Source organism: Alligator sinensis, unplaced genomic scaffold (assembly GCF_000455745.1).
Source record: "Alligator sinensis unplaced genomic scaffold, ASM45574v1 scaffold520_1, whole genome shotgun sequence".
NCBI classification, from domain to species: domain Eukaryota; kingdom Metazoa; phylum Chordata; order Crocodylia; family Alligatoridae; genus Alligator; species Alligator sinensis.
The window spans coordinates 779,390-804,096 of record NW_005842064.1 but is presented as its reverse complement, the minus strand read 5'-3'; the positions used below and the strand labels follow the sequence as shown (position 1 = coordinate 804,096).

The window sequence follows — 24,707 nt, the reverse complement described above, 5'->3', positions numbered from 1 at the left end:
CTTTCGCTGAATGGCAAAACGAAATCCCCTTGAAAATATGGAGCCACGAATATAAATATTCTCAGCTAGTTTCGCCTTTGGAACATTTGTTCTATTCAGGGCCGGGCAGCAATAAAACATCAGGGTGAAAAACGTTGTGTGGCCAGCTGGGCAGAGAAGCAATATCCAACAGGAAGGTTTTAGGAAAGCTTTTAAATATTTGCAACTTCTGGGGGAGCGGGTGGCATGGGGCTATAACCCTCCCAGAGAGTTCTTTAATAGAGAGAAGTATGGAGCTCGCTGCATCCATACACCGCGTGTTCACATGCCAGGGTGAGTAGGACTCTGGAGTTATTAGATATAACTCTGGGGCGATTGTGTCTGTGCGGATCTAGAATGTTACATTCGATTCTGAACTTATTTTTTTGAGGGGGGAAAAAAATACTGTTCCAGTGGAAGGTCACAGTGGTCCTTTGAGTATGAAACTGAGAGACCCCCTTCCCCCCTTCCAGATCACGTGATTCATTAAATAATTAATGCAGCGGTTGCAGAATAGATATGTATTCGTCAGGAAAATCGCAGACATGGTCTCCTTGTGTCTGACGTGAAATTCAACTGTCCTTTAAAAAACAAGCCTATAGCCGAGGAAAAAAAGAGAGAGAGAAAGAGAGAGAGAAAGAGGGAGGGAGGGAGGGAGAGAGAGAGGGAGAGAGAGAGAGAGAAGTCTGCAATAAAACAATTCTCAGGAAGCAAGAAGCCACGCCGAGGGCTGGATTATTGTAAGTAGCGGGGGCTTCCCAATTCCTAGCGTGTCTATATGTCCATGTAAATTTATTGTTTGTTATTAATGTTATTGTCGTAAAATGTGACAAATAGCCGTCTTCATTTCCTCCCATTTCTCTTCACATGGTGGTATGTGTGTTTATACCCATCGAGGCATTTCATTGATATTTTTAGGAATATTCCTCTCGCTCTCTCGCTCTCCTCACAACCTCTTTTTTCCCCCTTTCTTGATTTATTACAATAAGCATGTCAGCAGCACTGCGGCTGCCATTGTGTGTGTGTTTGTGAGAGAGTTGTGTTGTTTATGGCGGTGTCCAAGATAAATCATTTCTCAAGTGAAAATGATGTGGAAGCGATGATATTTTAGAGCGGGGATCGTTCTCTCTACTCCACTCCCTGGAGTTGATTATTTCAGACGATTTACAGTAATAGATCAGCAGCTAATATGAAGGCTCTATAGCTGGGGGTCTTAAATTACAGCATCTGTGATTACCAATTAAGGAGAGATTTGTATAAATTTGGTAAACCGGGAACGCCTCATTGGCATATAAACCTAGTAAAAGACCACGACCTTAATATAAAAATTACAGCTAGGAGTTTTGTATCTCAGCATCCCTTAACCAGCCATAACTCATTTTTCACCGATTCTCCCTACCCCTGCTCACAAGAACGAGAATGCCTCATTGGAATAACAGCACAGGTTGATGGCTTTTCTTTTAAAAGACAGTGCTTGGTTGAGCCCCGTTGTAAACCGACTGAACAGAAAATCAAATAACTAACCACATTTCAGATTCAAAATTAAATTGTTGTGAGAGTGCAAAAATTTACTGTTTGCCTCTTAAGTAGGGACAATACTTGATCACAGAAGAGGATGAAGTTACTTTGCCAATGGAGGGCTGAACAATAGGTGAGGCTGCCTGTGTTCCCAAAGTCCAGTAGGTAGATTCAGGTCCTGGAACAATGGTCTGGGCATTCTTCAGCAGTCTGATCGTTTCGAGCCTGTGTCCCCATCAAAGCCTGATCATAAAAAAAGAAATTAATTAGTCCGAATCTTATTTTGTTAGGATTTTTGTATAAAGGGGAAAACTTTAAGTTAAAATGACCTGCCTTTGCTATGGCTGGTAGGTAGGTAGATAGGTAGGTAGGTAGGGAGGTAGGTAAGTAAGTAGATAGATAGATAGATAGATAGATAGATAGATAGATAGATAGATAGATAGATGTTTCTCTGATTAAAGTTTGAGAAGTTTAGGTAACAAAGCATGGTGTAAGGGCCTGCTAGCATTTACATGGAAGCAAATCAGGAGGCTCCTGAAAATCAGTGGAGTTACACTGATGTACAGCTGATGTAACTGAGAGCAGAACTTGGCCCTCTGGTCTCAAGAAACTAAGAGAGCCTTGAGAGCTGTGGGCTCTTGCAGAAGCTCGACTGTGGAAAGTAGAGGGGAAAGCTAGTCGGGAAAGCCCTTCCAGCCCATGAAGGGAAGGCAGGAAAACTTCAACGCTGGAGGCTTAGAGTCATCTCTTCAAGAGCAGCCTTGATGGCCAAGGGTAGACATGTACCTGTTCCAAACGCATGCGGGCACAGGGGGAGAAAATGCCCCCTTGGCAGCTCCTGAAAGAGCAGGACTCAGCTCCTCCTGAATTTCCTTCATAAAACTTGCCCAAGTCGGTGGGGCGCTGAAAGGAAGGGAGGAAGTGGGAGATGTCACTTTTAAACATTTTTACAAGCCAAAACACGCGAGGAGTCAATAAAACTGACAACAGGCGCGGAGATTAAATGGTCGCGCCGGATTCTCCCGTGTGAATCCTCCGCACTTCTTCACTTCCTCTCCCTTCTCGCCCTCCCGGCTCACCCCAGCCGGGGACGCAGCTATTTAACGCTGTCGGCTAGTGTAAACCTTTATGTAGCAAAACGTGCTCAGCTCGGTGACTTTCATTAAATATTAAGGGAGATCCAGGGACGGCAAAGAAGCCAGAAATGCAGCATCCTTCTCTGTCAAGCTCTTATGCCTTCAGATCCTTGGCTTCACAGTGATGTTGCCCACTTATTTTTTCAGGGAGGAGGGGAACGAGTGGGTCTAACTCAATAGCCAGCGTCTTTGGACGCGGTTCCCGACGCCTTTGTGTGAATGCCTGCCTTAAAGAAGTCAGATGTCAGCGGTAACGAGAGCCCGCTGAATAGCTCCATGTGGCAAACATTTTTTTTTTTTTGCCTCTTGGCTGACGATGAGTCGCCTTTTCTCCTCACTTCCCCCTCCAAAGCCATTAGAGACGTCCCAATACTTTATGTATATAGGCACACACACATGCACACCTTCCCTGAAGCCTTTGGGTTTCATGTGGGGCGAGGATGGTTGGGAGCCCCCTTTTCAGGTGACACTTCGTTTTGTCTCTCCACTTGGTTCCTCTAGAGAAAGAGACACCAGGTTGTGACGGATGGGATGCAGAGATTGGCTTGGGGATCAAGCCCAGCAGCGGGATCTAAACTGGTGAGGAAGGAGCCAGGGTGGGAGATTGGTTTAGATCTCGATGACTTCTCAGCATCAAGTCCAAGGCTTGATGCTGAGAAATCCCCCCCTCCCCAGCCCCTGCTTCTCGGCTTCCACTGGAAGTTGCAGCTATTGAAACACTTCGATACATCCCCTACCTGTAACCTCCGGCAATAGGGTCTGGGTTTTGGGGTGGGGGGGGGTTGCCCCCTGTTCTCTGCGATGTTAGCGAATATTTAACCTCGGATGACGTAACACAAGGAAAAGGGGTTGTTTCGCTCAGATTTGGGCAGCCCGCGGCTTTCTCATTGTTTCCTTTAGTTGAGACCGCGAGGGGCTGGGACATCCTTTCCCCTGCAGACAATAGCACCCATCTCCCCAGCCTTGCTCGTGGTAACTTCCCAAGATCCCTGCTCCCTGGCCCATTATGGCTACAACAGCACTCCAGCCCTACCAACGACCACGTATTTCCCCATTTGCCTTCATGAACTGGTTATTTATCGATCAGGTAATATAATAACTTTGCAGCCTGAGTTCTTTCGCACCAACTAAAAATAATGTGCAAATCGTTATTATTATTATTAGGTTTTCCCTGGATGTATCTCTTTATCAATTGGCTCAAAAGGGAACAAGTCAGGTACTAGAGGGCTGGAAGATTGTGCCTTGTGTTATGGTCATAAATGATCTGAATAATATTCAAAATATTTGATGAGATATTGATCTCTTTGCTTAAGAAAACCTAGCTCTGGCCACTATTGTTTTATTAATTCCTTTGCAATAAGCCTTTCCTTCTTGTCTCTCACATTTCCAGAAGTTTTTGATCTATCAGCCTTAAGAATCAGTGTTTATCCCACACAGTTTGCAAAGAATGCCCCTTCCTTTCTCCCTCTCCCCCTCTCGCGCAAACGCATATGCCATATCTTTCCCAAAGAGGAAGCTATTAAGGTAGTAAATATAAGTCAACATCACCTTAGTTCATAATTTATTGCAGGCTGTGAGAGAGAGTTATTTAAGATCAAAGAAATATAGTAGGGGAGACCCTTTGGAGTTGCAAGGCGAGGAGACCAGCAGCAGCGCCAGGCGATGCTGGAAGACAATGCACAAACCTGTAGATCTGAACACGCGGGCTCAGTAGGAGAGCAAGTAATTCTGGTGACCGCTCAGCTAGGAGAAATGCCCAGGCAGTGCTCACCCCTGCCGACCCTTAGCTGATTAAAACAGGTACCAGGAAGAGATACTGCCTTTATTCCGACGAATAATACACACGCGTATACATGTATGCATACATATGTATTTATACACACACGCACGCACACACCTATGTATATATATTTTAAAGGGACCGAAATTATAACTTCATTAGAAATACATGGCCGTAGTTTGGGAAAGGAATTCACGTTTGCACAGAAAAACGGCATTACATTGATTCCGTTATTTTAACAAATCTCAGCAGGCGAAAACACAGGCAGAATAAATTCACGCCCCAAACAAATCACTGCTATAGAGGCCTCCAGGACTGCAAAGAACTGTAGCGGGAGCTGAGGCAGAACTACTGCTGCAGAAAGAAAGGAGCTTCCCCCCACCTTTTTTTTCCAGCCAGGACAAAAGGAAAGGAGTGCTTGTTGCTTTTCTGTGAAATAGGCCAAAGTTGGAAAGAATGACGTCTCCTTTGAAGTTTATTTGCTGGGGGGAGGGGAGACGGGTGTAAAACCACATTTCAACACTCGATTGCCACTGACCAAATCAGAAGCTATTTCAGAAAAGCAAAGCCATAAATCAGAAGCGATGTTCAGGTTGGGTTGTTCTTCTCCCACCCCCCCAAGATAGCTGTAAAGGGGAAGGGGTGGGGGGAGGATTCTCACTCCATAATATTTAATCTTTCTTTTTTTAAGTTAAATTCAAACAAAAATCTGCCTGAGTGCTATGAGCAAAGGCGCTGCGAGGTCAGAGAGAACATTAAGTGCTTAGGGGCAGGTTTCTCCACATTTCCACCATGGCATCTTTGGGGGTGTCCAGCGTCCCCCTTTAAGCCCCGAGGGAGGTGGTGGAAGGTGAAATAGCCGGAGGTCTGTTCTCTGGTGAAAATCAACCCGGCTCCTTTGCCCTCCTTCATCCCCGCAACACGTCCACATTCAGTGCTACCCAACAGCAGCCGCACCACCTATGGCAGTCAATGGCAATCTCCCCCAAAACAATTCTCCCATTCACCCCGCATTCAGGAGAGTTTCCCCTATTTTTTCTGCCGACCCACGTTCTGGCAAACTTCACCCCTTTCCTCATCACCATACATAAGCCCTGTTTGCAACTTCAGGGAAACTCCATTCACTGCATGCTAAATGCAGCCTTGTGTCTGGGGCTGCTGCAACTTTTCCACCTCTTACCTCTGTGATTAGACACAAAAGTCAGCCATGTTAATTGCAATATACATATATTTGATAGGATCACATCTAAGCACCCAAAAGAAAAAAAAAAGAAAAGAAAAGAAAAAAAGGCAGAAAGAAAGGAATCCGCTAGGTTTTGCTTAACTTTGATTTTTTTTTGGACGAGACATATGGAATCAATTTTGAATCCTGACATTGAAGACTGGCCAGTTCCTAGTGGCCTTTAAAAACCAGAATCCATTTGGTTCCTCTCTCTCTCCACCACCGCTTGTCACTCAGTATTAGACCCGTCTTGCAACATTTTAAGTCTTTATAAAGAGAAACAGCTTTCCATATAGATACCAGGGATGTGGGACCGGGGTGGGGGGTGTATTTTTTTTTCAAAGGGGAAATCAAGTACGTATTCTTTCCCCCCCCCCACCCCGTTTCCCAGTATCTCTGCGCTTTCTGGAAAGGGGGCTGTATTCTTGCAACACTTAAAGCTGTTTAGGAAGAAGGGTCTCTATTTTTCTTCACGTCAAGACAGTTCCGTTGGAATCCAGTGAGTCCAAAAATCAAAGCATCTTTGGGGGGGGAAAAAGTCCGTCCGACAAAGCTGTCATCAAGATCCACCGAGGTACAATAAAGTAGTTTCTTTTCTTCTCCTTAATTTCCTCGCTTCGGTTCAGCTCTTGCAGCGTCCGATCCGCCTCCGCTTCTTTCTTCCTGAAGTCCTTGGGAACTAAAACAGGTAAGAGGTAAAAAAAAAAAAAAAAAAAAAAAAAAAAAAAAAATCCAAATTATTCCTGATAAATTATTCACCCAGATTAATTGCCCCCATCGCTTTTGACAGGCTCGGGACTTCTCCATTGGTCAGCAGGAACTGGAGCTGACTTTCCCTAGTAACAAATTAAGACTGATGTCTCCGAAAATTTAGCCAGGGAAGTGGAAGATGAGCAAAAATTATCTCGCCCTGTTCCTACCCAGACGGGATCCGGGAGTTCCCTTTCAAGTCCGTGTGGAGTTCAGCGACTTTTCCCTGAGCCACATTTGTTAAAGGTTTAGCACCTCTCGCCTGCTTGAAGCAGAAACTCCAAAGGCTGCCTTGGAAAAGCAGGGTGCTAAACTGGAGAATGTATGTGATTGTGATTTATGGCCCCGAGAAGCTGTGTTTACTTGAAGCAGATCCTAATTACAAACCTTTTCCGAGGAGCCCCCGCTCCTAAAAAATTCCCAAGCCCTGTATGTCTGTCCCCTCCCTCCCTCCCCAGCACGGCTTGTATTGGCCAGATGTGACTCACACACATCTGGTTATTTACTCGGTGCTTTCGCTGGCTAATTTATTGTTCTGGGATGGGTAAGAATGAGATTCTTTAACATTTTGCCTAATGTTCAGGGTTTATTCAGAATTCCGCTTCTTAGCATCTTTTCAGACGGGGACCACGGGCTCAGATGACTCTGGGGTTCTTAAGGAGGGTGCAGCCAGGCTTATGTATTTGTTTAAATGTAATTTCTGAAATGACCTTTACTTTAAAGGGTGTGTGTGTGTGGGGGGGGCGTGATTACCCTTGTTGGGGTTCCCAGTGGATAGGGGACCTGCATTTGGGGGCTAGGGAGTAAAAAGCTTTAGTGCCTCTTTTATTCAGCAGAGTTTAAGAGCATAAAGTTGATACGGGAGGCGAGAAAGCCTGTTATAATTACACCTGAACGTGATTTAAAAGAATAGATGTGCACCCTGTTCAGTGTGGCCGCTTTTTGTTTGAATCCTTGTTTAGTTGGATAATAACTTAGCTCCTGGGACAATTTGCCCCCTACACTGTATAAAAAATATAGAGAGATATATAAGGGAAAACTTTGGAGTCAGTGTCTAATATTTCCCGAGGCATACTCGTAGATATTGGCAGCGGACGAGAGCTGTGCTCCACCAGCTTCTGTTTTTTTGCTGAAAATTGCTTTGCATTAAATTTCCTCGGCTTCAGAATTATCTTTACTCGCCTCCAGCTAAACTTGAATTTTTTTACCCAGCGCTTGATCTGTCGGCGAATGAAATCTGAGAGGAAACCGCAAGGCCCTGAGTGACCGTAATTTAATTGATTTTATCATAAATCATCAACTTCATGAAGAACCAAAGTTTTCATTGAAGTAAATTGATATTAATGGAGGCGTGTTTTTTTTTAAATTTACCAATATATATTTATATATGTTGTTAGTGCTCCTTCCTTTCTTCTTTCCTGCGTTCCTTCAAGTCCTAAAGTCTTTCTAGATGTAATTCCTTCACACCTCCTAAGGCAGACTCATTACAGTCTTTTAGGACTTTGTTTCTGGGTGCTTTCTAAAGGGATCACTTCTAGAACTAGGGTAGTCTGGGTAATTTTTAATCTCTGAAAAGCCACCCTTAGCGTTTTTGATGAGCCACCAGAAGAAAAGTGAGTTTCTTTAGAGATGTCTCCTGAAGTAGGGTTTTCCCTGGACATCATGTGTGTGTGGGTGTGCTCCGGTGTGTGTGTGTGCCCCTCTGTGCGTGTGTGCGGCTCGGTGTGTGTGTGCGTGCCTTGTGTGTAGCTACGTGCTGCAGCCCAACGTTGCAGCGGTGAGAGGGACAGATTTAGAAATCCTGGTTCTCATTTCACCCCCGTGCGAGCCTTACTTAAAGCAGGTCTAAAAATAGACATATGATCTACAGCTCCCACTTCCATCTACCTTATCCGCTACAATGAGAGCATTGAGGCTCGGTTAAACATTGCCACTCCGAGCTCTTTCTCCTCTCATTAAAAATTAACTAAGAGCGGGTTATGGATCTCAGCCGTTTGATATGCTGATGAGCGTGGGAGATCAAATACCTTTACAGTAGGGCCCCGGTTTAGCCAGGGCAGCGGTCCGTGCAGAGTGGGACACGGGACTGGATGTTGCGCAGGGAGAAGGACCAAACGCAAAGATAGTCCCGGTGCCTCTCGACAGCCTATGAAGTCCACAGCTGAGATCACCCAGCCCTGGGGAGCCCAGCTCACCTCTCCGCCCACCCTCACCCTACACCCAGTTTAGTGCAGGTAACACGGAGCCCCCAGCCCTTGCCCCCGCCCCGTCTGCTTTTTCCAAGCTAGTTTCTTCCTTCTCGACCCCAAGGGGACCTTGATGGTATCCAGGAGGGGGAGAGAAGTATCAGCCCCTCTCCCTCCCCCGCTCCCCTCGCAGATTATTTCGGAACCTGGTTAGCCCATGAGCAAGAGCAGAAGGCAGAGCCCCGTCCAAAGCAACACGCGCCCTCCTTGCAGGGGCCCAGGCGGCTGCCATAGGGCTCAGCTTGTAAATCCACTCGGTTACAGGCCGGCGCGTGGGTGTGAACGGCCCTCCGCCCCCTCGGCCGGCTGGAGCTGGGCAGCAGGTTATCAGGGGCTGGTTCAGAGGAGCGGCTCCCAGAGGCTGCGGCGGCTCCGAGCAGGGAGCCAGCAGAGAAGTCTTCCCATCCTCACCAGCTCTTTTCTCCTCCTCTTCCACCGTCTGGGCTCGGAGCTGGGTCTCTGCGAGGCTAGGGCAGTGGCGATCGCGTGTCCAGTTTCTTTACCTCTTCTGCTCTGAGGATTTCAGACACACACACAACACGCACATATACACACATGCATGCACACGCACAACACACACATGCACACGCACATACATGCACGCGCGCGCACACGCGCACAAGACCAAAAAGAGCAAGAAAAGCTCGAGGGAAATAGCTCAGGAGATGGGGGAAAGCGACAGACTCTTGGTCACTCGCAAAGTTGAGGGCATTCAGTGCTGGGGAGGAGGGGAGGGCATGGTGTGGGGGGAGAAGTTCATTTAACAATTCTGGATAAAATGGGCACAAAAAAAAAAGGTTGACGTCCTCCAGTCACGTGAGAGCATCATTCACGCCATTCTTTTGGCATGGAGGGGGCATGGAGGCAGAGAGGGGATCTCTTGCCCTCTCCCAGCCCTTGTGACCATCCGCTTCTAAAATGACTATCTGCAGCTTTCTAGTACCGCTTCCCCCTCTAAAAATCAAGTAGTGAAGACTGACTTTTGGCGACCAGAGCTCTGATGGAAAAGGATATGCGTGTGTTGTGTGTATTGTTTGGTGGGGGGTAGGGGCTGAAAAAGCGCCAGGAATAGTAGGAGGCTGGGTGTTGTTGTTGTTTTATATTTTGGAGGCAATTCAAAAGTACTTCCGCTGATTGATCATTAATCTGGTGAGTTATTACTCTTCTAAGCAAAGGTCACCGGGAGAAAGAGGTCTAATCTGTCAAAGGAAGACACCGCGCACTCGGTTCCAGTTTGATTTCTTAGCCAGGTTGGGCTTCTGTTTGGAGCTTTTTTTTAATGAGTGTATATATATAGTGGGGTAGGGAGGAGAGAAGCAGGGAAACCTTTTCCCGAGCTCCATTAGCACCCCCCCCATTCCCACCCCCATACACACCCCGCTCCTCAAAATGGTCTGACTACCCTTCTCCTCCTGCTTAGGGGGGCTGGTTGGGCACCCCAGCAAGCATGTGGACACCCGATCTGTTCCAAAAGGCGGCCGAGAGGGAATAGCGACCAGCCTCTGGCAGGCTTTTATCTATATTTAAACGGGAAATGTGTCCATGAACCCCTAATATGGTGACTAATTTGAGAATACCCATAAGTCACCGCTAATCGCTTTTAATAATGATACATAATGCATGAGCCTATTGTTAGAAGTTGCGGGGGGGGGTCGCTTTGGGAGGAAGGAGGAGAGGAGGGGTCCTGCTCCTTCATTTGAATCATAATCACCCCCAAATCCAGGGTGCGTTGGGGGGCTCCCCTTTCTACTGGTTTCCCTGGAAAATCTCCTCGGAACCTCGCTATATTTTATTTCCGTTTTGCTTCCATCTCTCTCTGCCTCGTGTAATTCACTCCCAAGAACTGCTACTTTCCGCCTATCTCCACCTCCTTTTGTTCAGCCCCCTCTTTTTTTCCCCCAAGACCAAATGGGGGTGGAACTTTTATAGAGACATATTTCGTTTGCTGGGTTCATACCACATAAAGGGTTGGCTTTAAAAAAAAATCCTTATTTATAATCTACAGAGGGGAATTAAATACCCAAGCTACTCGGGTAAGGCTGTGATGTAAGTGGAATATTGCCAATGTTGTGTATTAAGTGTGTGCGCGTATAATAATAATGATAATAATAAAAAAATTATAGCTATGGGCCTCAGACGAGAGAGAGGGGTCAGGGAAGACTCAGTATGTGATTTATGTTCAGGGATTGTTGTCACAAGCAGAGTAGGGGTGTGAGGGGAACATTTTTATTCGAGATTAATAACATCAACATCCAGAACGGAAACAAGATTATTAAAGCGACGGAATGTTTCCCAAAACGAAAATATTTTTAAATGAGATTTCCCCCCTCTTTCTTTCTTTCTGAACCAAATCGTGCCAAAGTTTCCTGGATAAATCTCTATGTAGCTTTCAAAATGTTTGTGCTGGTATCCTTTAATTCTTTTGATACAATAACCTTTGTGTGTGACTGTTGCCTACCTATCGTATAAGACTTTTTTTTTTTTAAGTGAGGATCATTCCATATTGGTGGCATATTGGATAAAGGGGGAAAGCTGTGCTGTGAATACTTGAGATTTCGTTGCTTTCCATTAAAAATCGCCTGGCAATTTCCCTACTGCTTTATTCTTGCCCTATCTAGAACTAATTAACTGGATACCCTTCCTTTTTAAAATGCATGTAACACAGGAATGGCCAACTGAGTATAACCAAGCTAACAAAAGAGGTAATAACTGGGTCGCAAAACGGCTCGTGATCATTTTTTTAAAATTCATACCAGAATTCACCAACCCCAAAACAGTTTACATTTCAAAGCAGACAATTTCTATTCATAACGATTCCAGCTCCCGCCTTGAAAAAACACCATTGATCAATGATTTCCTCCAACATCGGCTTCCCCTGAAGAAGCTGCAACGAAATGTGTATACACGTGTATTAAATTGAAACGACAAAACTTGCTAACATAACCTCAGCTCCCCTCTTTAATGGTAGCTCTGATCCTGCATACATACATACATGCGTGTGTGTGTGTCTGTGTGTATATATGTGTGCGTGTGCAGATATATGTACACACACATGTCATAGCTGTATCATATGGAACAGATAGATAGATAGATATCTATATCTATATCTATAGAGAGAGAGCTATCTATATATATGTATATATATATATATTTATATATATTACAACTTTCTGAAAGTATGAATATCTCTGCTAAAAGCTTGCCTGGGCTACCTGGGTGAGATCTCATCTCAGCTACAGTGAATGACTTAGTTTGGGTACATAAAAAGGGATTTTGTTCCATGTCCAGGCAAGGAGTTCTCTGCCTAGGCAGTTTGATTGTCCACTCTGCTGAGACCAAAGTTTCTCCATTTTATTTTATTTTATTTTTTTGCAGTTCCCTTTCTTTCTCAGACTCCTCCTCTGCCTCACATCTGCTGGACCAGACAACTGAGAATTGGTGAGTTGCATTAAATATCCTACTTGGTCATTAAAATATATAGATATTTAAACTAAGAACCTGCCAACTCTTCAAGACACTCCATCGTACGTTTCCATCAATCTTAGAAAGAAGAATATGGCCCTTACTTTTCAGCTAGGTGTTATCGCTTTTGTTGCTGGCCTTTCATAAAACTTTGCAGTTTCTCCTTAGAAGTTTGGGTGGGCACCTTAAGTGGAAAATATTTCCTGCCTTCCCTTGAAAGGGAAATCGAGAATAATCAGGACTGCAAAATGTGATGCAGACCTTGCGGTGAATCTAACAGAGCTACTTTTAAAAGCAAAGCAACCTGTCTTCCAAAGCCTGGTCGGAAACGCAATATGGACCCAAATAACCCCTTACAGGAAATTCAATTTAGAGAAATGTATTCATCTTCTCTGTTATGGTGGGTTCCCCGCCCTACAATAACCCAAAGTTTGTACTGCAGAAGAGTTATTTTCAGAATCCGTGGCACTGCTGACATTCCAGATACTCGATCATAAGCCACGGAGGTCTGTGAGGACTCTAATGAGTAGTTTTATTTATAGGGGTCTTTAAAAAAAATAATAGTAGTCCAGGTCTTGTATTCTCCACGGCCATTCTGCAGCGCTGGTGTTCCTAAATAGGAAGTGTCTTGTAGCTGAAGATGTATGTTGTAGTGATGTATAAGAAGTCGGCTGGGAGGGGGACACACACCATATCACAGTGGAGAGCGAGCTGATCACTCCGTGCCGGCGTGGAAACCTCACCCGGGAAGTCCCAACAATAGGTGGAAACACTGTATCCCTTTGGGCAGACGACTGCCAGCACCTTGAGAGTTGCCCGTAGCCCCCGAGGCGAAACCCAGTCTTGACTGAAATGCTCCTTTGTGGAGGGCCTGCTCCTCCAAAAGTCCCCCAAAGTCCTGCAAAGCTCCAGCGCCGGACACACCTTCCCAGCGAGGTCCGACCAGTCTTTGTGCTTGCGCCTTTCCTTTGCTTGCTAAATATAAGTTCCTCAGTCAGCACTTCGCCCACTTGGCCAGCATTAAAAAAAAAAAAAAAGGTGGGGGGGTCATTTCAAACTGGAACAATGGTAGTACTTCCAAAAAAAAGAGAGAGAGAGAGAGAAATGTGCAGACACCTAAATTCTTTGCCCGCTTCTTCCTCCCACTCCTTTCGAGGCTTCTGCTTCTGAACCTCCAGGAAAATGCATCTTGGAAAGTTTCTGTTTACAGCAGCAGTGTGAGCGCTCGAGGAGTCATAAATCTTGTGGGGCGACAGCAGCAGCGCCTTGCATAATAATAATAATATTAATAAAAAGCCTGATTGTCCAACACCTCCTTGACTTTGCCTTTCCTAAGTGATTTCACTCCCTTCCTTCCCCCCCCCCTTTAGAAGTGCAAATGCCATACACACAGCCCCAACACCACCACCCTACAGTAGATGGGGGGTGGGGAGGGAGTTGCAACCAGCCATAGCACTTTGACACACAAACTTCATATTAAAGTAACCCAAGGCTGCAGGCTTGGAGTTGCATCAACACAAGAAATTTTTGCCATCACCTTGTCCCCTTCCCCCACCACCCCACCCCTACAGCTCTCCATTCCCTATTTAAAATATATATATGGAATCGACCCCTCTCTGCCCGGCTTATCAGACCCCCACCCCCACCCCCTCAAAAAAGTATATTTGGGATTTGCTTCACATTAGAGACAGGAGACAAATGCAGCTGGAGGGAGGAGGAGGAAGAAAAAAAGATGCATTAGTTATTGAAAGGACCATGATTCCAACTGTTAAGGGGGGGCAGAGTATGACTATGTTGAAACGGTTTATTAGCATAAATTGACACCTAATTGTTAAACACGTGAATCAAAGGAAAGCTTTGCTATCTTTCTGCCTAGGCCTCTGTCCACCACGTCTGCAATTAGCATAATTTTTCACTAGTGACGCTGTTTGGAAGGCTCGTTGGCTTTGCCCAGCACTCCAAAGCAAACCTTTATTTATTTTTTTTAAATATCACCACTAGCTTTATTTCCACCACCGCCACCCGGGTCTCCTCGAGGCTTGTTGTGATTATTTTCATCCCAGCCCAGCATTGCCTAGTTAAGGGGTTTGTGTTCAGCTTTTCTTTCTTTTTTTTTTCTCTCCCTCTCCTTCCCTTCTTCCCCTTTGCTGTGCTAAGGCAGAGGCCATTGTTATCAGTGAGAAGGGCGTACCAGCCTACAGGGCAACTAGAATCTCAGGGTTTGTCCATTCAAAGCCCTGAGCTTTTCCTACAATCTTGGAGGCTGAAAAGCATCTTGCTTTTTTTTTTTTCTTCCTTCCCAAACGGAGAGAGGGAGAGAGAATTTGAGCAGCCGTAACGGAAAGCTCCACTGGCATAAATCCCCCTGTTTGGGATTTTTTTTCCTCCTTTTTTTGTAACTGGATTTCTCTTTTTTCCATCTATCTATCTATCTATTCCTTTAACATTTTTTAAAGGAAGGGAGTTATTCCGTGCTTATTGATTGCGTTGATGCTGGATGTGAAAATATATTATGTCTGCCTGTGCTTTGCTCGTCAGAGGCTAAGGTAAGCGAGACTCAAATAGGCTATCACTTTGTGAATGGCGGAGTATATGTCCCAATGATTTATGACCATATGACTCCAATCTCGGTTCAAGAAGAGTTCACAAGCTTTAAGCTTCCTTCCACGCAGCGACTCTTTTGCAGCCCTCATGGAGGGGCCTTTTCGCCCCTTGCTTTTCAACTGGGGGGTTCTGCTTGGGGGTGAAGATTGGTGGGGGGGAGAGGGAGATTTTAGGAATGTGTCTCTATTTTCCTGGCATATTCACCGCCAGGCAGTGGCTGAGATTTGAGGTGTTTCTGAGCACCAGCCTATTGTGAAGGGAAGCGTTGAGAGCTATTCTTCTTCTTCTTTCCTCCCCCCCCCCTTTCATTTTTAATACTTAAACCGGGTCTTATTCCTCCTTTGGCTCTGGCTGTGAGATCTACCTTAGGCGGGGGAGGGGAGGGAAGTGCTGCTCTTCTTCATAAACAGAGTCAGGTTGTGAATTTAGGATTTCCAACATGGAGGGATCTCTTTAAATCTGCCTTAAATTTCTTTTCTTTTCTTTTTCCTTTTTTTTTTCGCAACCCCCTGGTTTTTCCACGGACCCTGTCCCTGGATCCCGTCCCCTCCTCCTCTCCCTTCTGGAGATTTCCTCATATATATATATTTTTTATTTTTATTTATTCCAATCGCCTCTGAATCCGAGCAGTAAAAGTTCCCAGGCGCAGAGTTCTGCCTTTAATGTTGTTATCCTTCAAAAAGTGAAACTTCCAGCCTCGGGAAAGCTCCCGGCGCGGATCCTGCTCCGGTTAATTGGAACACGATATAATCTAATATTTATTATTCTGGCTGAGGTTTTTTTTAAACAATTCCTTGGAGTAAATAATTAGGATTCCGCCCGTCTTCGGCGAAGATAAATGACCGGCATTTGTGACGCGTTGAGAGATGAGATACAAAAGCGAACCTCTTCGGTGGAAGCCACAAGGCAGTAGGCTTCGCTTTGGGACGAAAGGGGCCAGTAAATTTATTTTATGAACTTTGTTTTAAAATCATCGCTGTTATTTTTAGCTGCTTTTCATAAAGACTCTCAGGGTCCTGATTTTTTTTTTAAAGGAAACCAATGCCAGATAAGAAGGCCTCAAAGAGGTCCCTACCTCTCTGCTCTCCTACTCAATTTAAGCAAACCTATTCATAATACAGACACTGCTGTTTGCTAATTAATTCACGGCTCTTCGGCTCGGGTCGTGGATGATCCTTTTTATTAAAATATATTCCACGCGGATAAAATAAAAACCAAGGTCTCCCACCAATAATTCTCGGGGAAAATGATTGCAACCTTTACGTGATGGAAAACAAAAAAAGAATCATAGGAGATCTCTGCCGAAGATACCGACGTTTGGGAATATATAAAGGGTAGAAGCTAAATCAAACCTGTGTGTGTGTACATTAGCTGTGGCTGGAAGTGTATGGGGGGTTAGTCTGCTATGTCACAAACACACATGAGTCAGGAAGACAAAATCGGTGGATCATTTATTGTCAGTCAGTGCCTTCTCTTCAACCTTTAATGCAGGGAAAGATGGCAATAGATTGTATTTGTCCCCAAACTCTCTAAGACCACTCCTGTTAAAATCAAATAGTCAAAGATACTTAAAAAAAACCCCAAACAAGACAAAACAAAACAAAAACCCCAAGCCCCATAGCAGGCTCATCAGAGAATTTACCGGCTTTTGAAAATATGTGTGTTGTTTGGTTGTCTTCACACATTAATTTATTTTCCGGTAAAGGAGACAGTGTCTGTTCTTTTTGCTTATTATTTTGGTCTTCTTCTTCTTGTGTGAAGAAAGTTCATGTTTGGATAGAGAAGAGATGGAAAAAATTAAGAACGGTGGTTTTCCGGGGGTTTTTTTAGAAGTACTGGGCTTGGATTGGAAAGAAAACCAAAACAGAAGAGGAGAAAAAATGAGGCAAAGTCAAAGGGATACAAGGCAAGACCAAATGGCCTGGTGACACATTTGTCTTGAAAAGAAAAACAACAACAACATCAATGAAACCGGTTTTGGAATCAAATCTTTTCAATCGCAGTCCCAGAGACAAGACTCCAATTGGGGGTGGGGGTGCGGGGCAGGAGGGGGCAAGTTTTCTCAATGCAACCTGTGCTGCAAACATGTAAATAGCAGGCCAAGGAAGAGGGGTGGGGGGTGGAGACCAGTTTGAATGTGCGCTCCCAGGACCTGCTTAAAGTGTTTGCACAGAAATCTAGAGACATTATGAGCCCCTGTGTAAACAGTAAAGCGAGCCAACTGTGTCAAGAGACAGTTACCTGGAGAAAACATATTGACTATTTGCTGTTCTCAATTTAAAAGGAAACATCCCGGGTAGCCAGAAGAACTTTACAGTGTCTGGGCCTCTAGATGGGAGATTCTAGCTGAATAACGTCCTCCTTTCTTTTTATTTTTGGGAACTATTGGTTGGAGCGTGATGGGGATGGGGAGGCAGGAGTCCCTGGTCCCGGCCTGTTTGCAGTCCTTCCCGGTGTATTCTTGCCCTCACGTGAATGAGTTAACATATGTCTGTGTGCATATATGCCTATGAATTCACGTGTGGAGCATGGAGCACGCTGATACCTACCCAGGGCAATGTTTGGAAGAAAAATGTATTAATAAAAAAAAAACCACAACTCACGAACACAACTTTTGTGCTGAAATATCTGAGTAGCCTTCTGAGTAGGCTAAAGCCAGGAGGAATCTCCCCCAAGCATCTGTTAGCTCTGTTCTGTAGGAACCTATTCATGTCATGTGCTTTTCACTACCTAAGATGGATTCATAGCCAGGCCACTATTATTGTGTGTTTCTTCTAACCTTTCAGGTCAGCTTCCAATAGACAACTGGAAACGGACTGTCACGTGACCTTGGGGTGCCAATGTTCTTCCATAGGGGTGTCAAGACCCTGGTAGTCAGTAAAAATATTTTTGGGGAAGCCCAGAGATGCAGAAAACAACATACTACGACAGCTCAACGCTCTTTGGGGGCTACACCTACCAGGGGGCCAATGGGTTTGGTTATGATGGTCCTCAACAGCCTTTCCAGCCTTCTTCTCACGTGGAGAATGACTACCAGAGGTCTGCTTGCTCCCTGCAGTCTCTTGGCAACGCTGCCCCTCATGCGAAAAGTAAAGACCTGAATGGAAGCTGCATGCGGCCAAGTTTGCCCCAGGAACATCACCAGCCTCCACCTGTCTCACCACCCCCAAACTCTGTCACCAACAGCAACAGTAGCAACAGCAATAACCAGTCCGGGAGCAGTAAAACTGCCCCCAGCAAATCAAGTCTCAGTGCAAATGCAAGTCTCACCAAACAGATTTTCCCCTGGATGAAAGAATCGAGGCAAAACTCCAAACAGAAAAACAGCTCCCCTAGCACAGGTATAACGTTCTGCTTGTGTCACCACCCATTGCCCTAGGCAGTGAGGTAGAGGACCTACCAGGCCACAGGCTCTTGTCCCAGGGTGGGATAAATAAAAGCCGAAAAGATTTCCACCGAGGTGTCAGGAGCCAGCCCCTTCCGCCTCTCCTTGGACAAACCTCCCAGTGCTTCCACTGGGCTCGTGGGCTGGGGAATGTGGATTTGGCCTCTGGTGAAGAGGTAGAGATGTGCACTTGAACTGTTCCTGGGACTGGAGTGAAATGCAACGATTAGACATGGATAAAGATGGCTGAAGTCTTGAAGGCCTGCAGAGGCTCATGAATGAACGCGTGTGCTTGTTACATCATATTTAGGCATACCCACGCAATTCCATAATATGTATGTATGTATGTATCTGCCTGCCTACCTACCTACCTAATCTGCTACACATTGATAGCTATGATGCCAACTACCTCTATCTGAACGTATGCAATTACGTAGCTAGGTAGGTAGATCATACTTCTAGCTAGGGAATTGCCCCACCAGTCTGCCATGTAGAATAGTCTCACACAGCTGCCCAGACATAGTTACATACAGACCTGCCTCTGTGTATTACAGGCATTGCTAATGCCACACGGGTGTTATATGGATGCCCTATAGAGCACTTACAGAGGTGTACGTGCAGTTCAGGGGCAAACAGAGGCGCGTAGCTACGTGTGTGGGTGAAACCACACTCCTACATGGCTCCCAGGCCTGTGTGTCTGTGTAACGAGCCTGCCCCTGCGACCAACACCGCCACCCTGGAGGCGCCGGGGTTGGCCTTCATTTATTATTCCGCTCCTGCCCCTCCTCCCCCCCCCTGCCAAATATTATTTTCTCCAAAATTATCTGTTGAAAATAATCGAATCCTCTGTAACTGGCCCTGGAATCCTTTTCTGCATGACATGATCAAATTTTCATAAACCAGGGGCAGCTTTGGAGAACAGAACTCTTAATAAATGACATGATTATAGAGTGCAGGCTAATGTGCAAGGGAGGGGGGGGGGAGGTCGAAGTCCTCGCGCCTGCTCCAGGATTTATTAAGAAGCGATGCATTCAATTTCTGCATGTAAGTAATTATCTTTTATTTCATTTCGGCCGGCAGAAAGCTGCAGCGGCGAGAAAAGCCCTCCGGGATCTTCCGCTTCCAAGCGAGCCCGCACGGCCTACACCAGCGCCCAGCTGGTGGAGCTGGAGAAGGAATTCCACTTCAACCGCTACCTGTGCAGGCCCCGCAGGGTGGAGATGGCCAACTTGCTCAACCTCAGCGAGAGGCAGATCAAGATCTGGTTCCAGAACCGGCGGATGAAATACAAAAAGGATCAGAAGTCCAAGGGCATGGGGTCCTCCTCCGGGGGGCCCTCCCCCACGGGCAGCCCCCCCCAGCCCATGCAGTCCTCCGCCGGGTTTCTGAATACCTTACACACCATGCCTAGTAACTACGACGCCCCATCTCCGCCTTCCTTCAATAAGCCCCACCAGAATGCCTATGCCATGTCGACTAACTACCAAAACCCCATCAAAGGGTGCCCCTCGCAACAGAAGTACGCCAACACGGCGCCCGAGTACGACCCGCACGTGTTACAGGGTAACGGGGGCAGCTATGGGACCCCCAGCATGCAGGGCAGCCCCGTGTACGTGGGGGGCAACTATGTGGATTCTATGCCCACCTCCGGCCCCTCCCTGTACGGCCTCAATCACCTGCCGCACCACCAGTCTGCCAGCATGGACTACAACGCAGCTCCGCAGATGCCCCCCAGCCAGCACCACGGACCGTGCGAGACCCACCCCACCTACACAGACCTTTCCACGCACCACTCCTCTTCTCAGGGCAGAATACAAGAGGCGCCGAAACTCACCCACCTGTGATGGGGGTGGGAGGGCAGAGCAGACTCGTGGAGCTCTGACCCGGGGGAGGAGGGGGGAGCGAACCCGCTGTGGGATCTGATTCAGAAACATTTGTGTTGAGCCCTTAAAGCGATCGGTTTGGTGGGGCTTTTGTTCCCGGTTTTCTTAGGCGCCGCGTCTTTGGGCGGGGGTGGGGGGGGTGATAACTCAGCCCTATTTATTTGCAAGCTACCGCCCGCGCTCTCCCCGGCTGTAGAGATAGAGATAGATGCATAGATCTCCTGATGCTTCAACACAAATGCTTTTGAACCCACGCGGGGCAGTTTCCTCGACATTTGAGGAGAGAGAGAGAAATATATATATACAAAGCACCCCAAAAAACAACAGCAAACACCACCACCAACAGCAGAAAGCGCGGAGAATTGCAAATAATCCTTGGACCTTGAAAATGACAAGACCCAGTGGGTTCAAGTTGTCGACTCACCAGATCTGTCCATCTGGCCCAGCGACAACAGAGATCCTTTTTCTCTTTTTGTTTCAAATCTAAACCGAGCCACAGAAAACTACCCCCCTCTCGATCCCCTCCCCGCAAAAAGTCTTGCTTTCTCCCTTCCAGTTTAACTCCTTAGATGAAGGGCATATTTCTTTTGGGGGTTTCCTTCGCTTTTTGGGTTTTTTTTTTTTTTTTTTGCTGAGTAACCTTCTCCCTCCCACCACCACCACCACCACGAGCTGAAAAATATCCACACCTGCCAACCCTGGAGGACCCACTGTCTCTTCTCTTCCTGCTCGCCCACCCCCAGCCCAAGAGGCTGAGTCGAGAAGGGTCTGGGACATCCATTCTTCATGCAAAGCTGCACCATTTTGTCTCTCTACAGGGAAAGTTGGCAGGTCTGAATATATATATTTTTTGCCCCCTCGCCTCTTGAGGCAGTGAAGTCGCCCTTCGATGGCACCGGGGCTTTGTTTTTGTTTTTAAGGGTTCACGAACAAACCAACAACAAAGCAATCTTAAGACTTGGAAGTCCTACATGTTGTTCCTCCTCTTCTCTTGACTTAACGTGAAAACAGGGTATATTTGAACAAACGGTATGTCCTCCAAACGAAGCAGAAGTGAATGGATCGCGAGTATTTGCTAATGCTTTCTTGTCTGGACATCTTCGTTGCACTTAGAGTTTACATTTGAATGGGTATAAAACAACTTTGAAGGCCGTCGCGTCCAACTCAGTCGTGACGTCTTTCAATAGGTGTGTGTTCTGGTGAACATTCATATATATTTATTGGTTATAGCCAGTTTAAAATATTTTCTTTTTTTGTATTATTTATCCCCAACATTATGTATTTATATGAGAAGAAAAGAATCAAATTGTACTTTTTTAGTATTTACTTGTTATAAAGGACATTGTGTTTCCTTGTCATTGTACAACAAGCTTATTTTAGTTATTGTAATTTAGAAAGACCAGTAGTTTTATGTTACCCTCGTACTTATGAATAATGTAATTAGTTCTACTGGAGGCATGAGAGCAGAACCAGACTGTAATTGTATAGTCCTGAATTAGAAGAACTCTAGATGATTACCCCTCCCATCCCACTTCTCCTCTTTGGAGATTTTGCTTTGTTCTTCTAGTAGTTATTTTATTTCCTTGCTTAAGGGTTGTCTGTTGAACAATTCTTGAATAAACTTTCTGTTATCAATTTTATCTTGTCCTATTAGTCGGATTTAAAAGCAAAAATAAAATAAAGTAGTCAAAACGCAAGTCTGTCTTCCAGAGGTTCCAGACAGATACATATGTATCTATATTCTCTTCTCCAGTGCTCAACCCCTCCGGTTATAATCCTATTTGTTTTACTTCGCAGGAGAAGCAGGTTATAAACCGTTGACACTTTCCTAGTGTACGATATTTAATTAAAAAGTTAATAGCTAGTCTCCAACCCCCCCCCCACCTCCCTTTGGAAGCCTGCTTTAAATTCTCTCACGCAGACTAAAGTTCACAGATCTCTTCTGCGGTTACCAAGAGAAGGGATCACGTGTCATCCAAACTAAGCAGCCATTGGGCCTAAAATGAAAACAAAGGAAAATGATTAATCACAAAAAGGCAAAGAGTTTTCATGCAGGAATTTTAAAACTGAGGTGAAATTAAATCACTATATTAAAAAAAATCCTTGATGAGGGGGGAGAGGTGCGGTGATAGGGTAAATTGGCAGTGACAACTTAAGAAGTGTAGCAGCAAAAAACAAATAAGATAACACTGTGGATAATTTGCTTTGTATGATCCAAAGCCATAAGAAAACTTATTTTATAAGTAATGTGGCTCAATAAAAGTTTTATGATGCTGGAACTGGATAGAAACTGTCTGTCAGACGTAGATTGGCACGTTTATATTGGTGGAGCAAATAAAGGAAGAGAAATAAGGGATAAGGTCCAGGAGGCTGAAATCTTGGCTACTTCTTGGGGGTGGGAATGAAAGGGCATTGAGTATTAACCTCATTGTCATCGGAAACAGCGATTTAAATCTGTTCATTAGGACTGTGTCTCCATATATACGCACATACATGCATGCATCTAATATACACCTGTGCATCTATATATCTATACACGAGATACACCACAAATACACATGCACACGGTTGAAGACCTCAAAAGAGAAATTATTTTTAGCTCTTTTTACCTTTGATTTCTTCTAATAAATGAAGTGCCAAGTTAGTAATTATAGCCCTTGTGCAATAATAAATAACAATAAAAAAGGGAATTTGTTTTCCTACCCCGGCCTGTAGCTGGGTTATGCTCATCCATGCAAGAAGCAATTTAACATTCGGTGATACTATAATTTAAAAGCATAAGAGCGTGGAAGCTTTGATTGGGATCAGATCAAATAAGAATAGTCAAGGGTTGGCTTTTCCCCCCTCTTCTCCTGAATATAATTTTCTGGATGATGTAGCTACGCTGACTGAGATCCTGGGCGCCATAGTGTTCGCTGTTGTATCCCTGAATTCTGTGAATTCATTTAAAAATAAGTGAAAGTGAAGCCAACATCAGAACCAGAGGGCCATGTCACGTTTCACCAGTCAGGTTGATATTTTGTCTCTTTTGTTCTTTCCTGTCCTTTTTCTGGGCCTTCCTGTGTTCTCGATGTTATTTCCCACTTGCTTGTAAGTAGGCTTGCTTTTCCCAAAGAGGAAAAAAAGAATTTGCAGTTGGTCTTTAACGTTCATTAAACCTGCAAGGTATTGTTCAGCTATTTTTAGGAAAAAAAGGATGCTTTTGCCCCACAAATAAGAAGGCAGCTTTCTATCTGGTCAATCCATATGAAATACGGGAAAGCATATTCCTTCCCCCAACAGGTTTCATGTCTGTAACTTTAGTGCTAGTGAGCAGAAATAGTTGACACAAGCTATAAGCAGTTTCCAAGCTATTTCAATATATTCTCTGCTACAGCAGTCTTTCTCCCAGGCTGTAGAGAATAATATTCTGGTTAAGGCTATCAGGAAGATTCAGATCAGGGATCTTTAAAGAGAAGGATCTCTTTAACATGTTTATGTTGATACCGATTCTGATCTGCCAGGGTTTTATGTATTAGTTTATTTATATATTACCTTTTCTTGATTGCTGCAGAGGTCAAATCCCAGAAAGGTTTTTTTGGGAAAAATAGTCTACCAAAACTGAGTGTCCCCACCCGGGCTGCATCCACGTCTTTTTGCTGAGGTTTTATTTTCCTCCCCTTTTTTGCTGAGCTGCACCTCGCTTTGGCTCCAGATTTATGTGCTTCCCTTGAAATACATACCACCCACACGGATGTTTTAAGTGACAAAAGTTTCTAGGCTCTCCTGCCTGCTTGAATGCAGTTTGCCAACCTTCCTTTGCTACAAGATGGGGGGAATGGAGCTAGAACAAACAGACTGAAAACCTTCCAACTTTTTAGAATTGCTTGGGATTATAGATTTTTTGTCTATTTTTTCCATCGTTCAACCTTTCATATTTCCCACTTCTTTTCTTCGTCCATAGGTTAAAGTTTTGGCATCATTATTTTCTTAGTAACCCCAATAAAAGCCAAAATTCCTTGGTAAACTTAGTGAGACTGACCTGTCAGAAGGCTTTCGAGCAAAAGATTGATCGTCTCTCTCTCTTTTAGGGAGGGGGGCAGGGGTCTGTGTGAAACTGCTCACTTTTTAAAAGAAAAAAAAATCTTACTGGTAAATAGCCTTTCATTTTACTTATTTATTTTGTAAACTATTAAAGTGGAGCTGATTACTGGAGGGGGGAGGGAAGGGGGGAACCGATTGCCAATATATCCATGACCTTAAAACAATTTTCCTCTTCAAGCAAAGTTTCAAGCCTTCATTCAGTCTCCGGTTAGGAAGGGAGGGCTCCGCTCTATGTTTTAAAAGTAATTTAACCAGCTCGGGGAGACTTTTCGACCGTTTCCAGCTTTACTTTCTGATTTCAAAGGATTTATAATGGGCTGCTTCTCCAGCCGCCAGAAAGAAACCTCTGGATCAAGCTTTCGTACTGACCTGAACTTTCCAAGACTTGGATATATTTTAAATCCCAACTGCAGGTTTTGTCAAGGTCCGGTACTCCAGATTGTCTCATTTATTGGGTTTACACTGAGAAGAGAGATTGCATCTGCCTTAACTGGGGAAGTTCTTTGCTAGTCTTGATTTAGCCCCCTTGTCAAAACTTTCAAAAGATTAATGAGCCCGCCTCTTAATTGCTCTTGTCTCCCCGATTGTGCTAATCAGCCCCTCTACGCTCAGGCAGGGAA

At 45.0% G+C, this 24,707-nt stretch overlaps 1 protein-coding gene and 1 long non-coding RNA gene across 3 annotated transcripts in view; one reads left to right on the top strand and one right to left on the bottom strand.

The window, feature by feature from the left end:
* Positions 1-21,640, top strand: part of HOXB3 (homeobox B3) — a 25,482-nt gene extending 3,842 nt beyond the window's left edge. Inside the window, exons 2-3 of the mRNA XM_014519783.2 lie at positions 17,523-18,077; positions 19,202-21,640. Coding sequence (XP_014375269.1) covers positions 17,642-18,077; positions 19,202-19,965 — 1,200 coding nt within the window. The 5' untranslated portion in view covers positions 17,523-17,641 and the 3' untranslated portion in view covers positions 19,966-21,640. The remainder of the gene's footprint in view (positions 1-17,522; positions 18,078-19,201) is intronic.
* On the bottom strand, positions 688-9,623 carry LOC112550253. Of its 2 annotated transcripts, none has more exons than XR_003093983.1 (3): positions 8,817-9,623; positions 2,323-6,353; positions 688-1,779 (listed from the first exon to the last, which is right to left on the bottom strand). It is a non-coding gene; the product is annotated as an uncharacterized LOC112550253 (long non-coding RNA). The 2 variants fall into 2 exon arrangements; XR_003093984.1 differs by having other exon boundaries at positions 9,082-9,623.
* Positions 21,641-24,707: the final 3,067 nt, after the last annotated feature.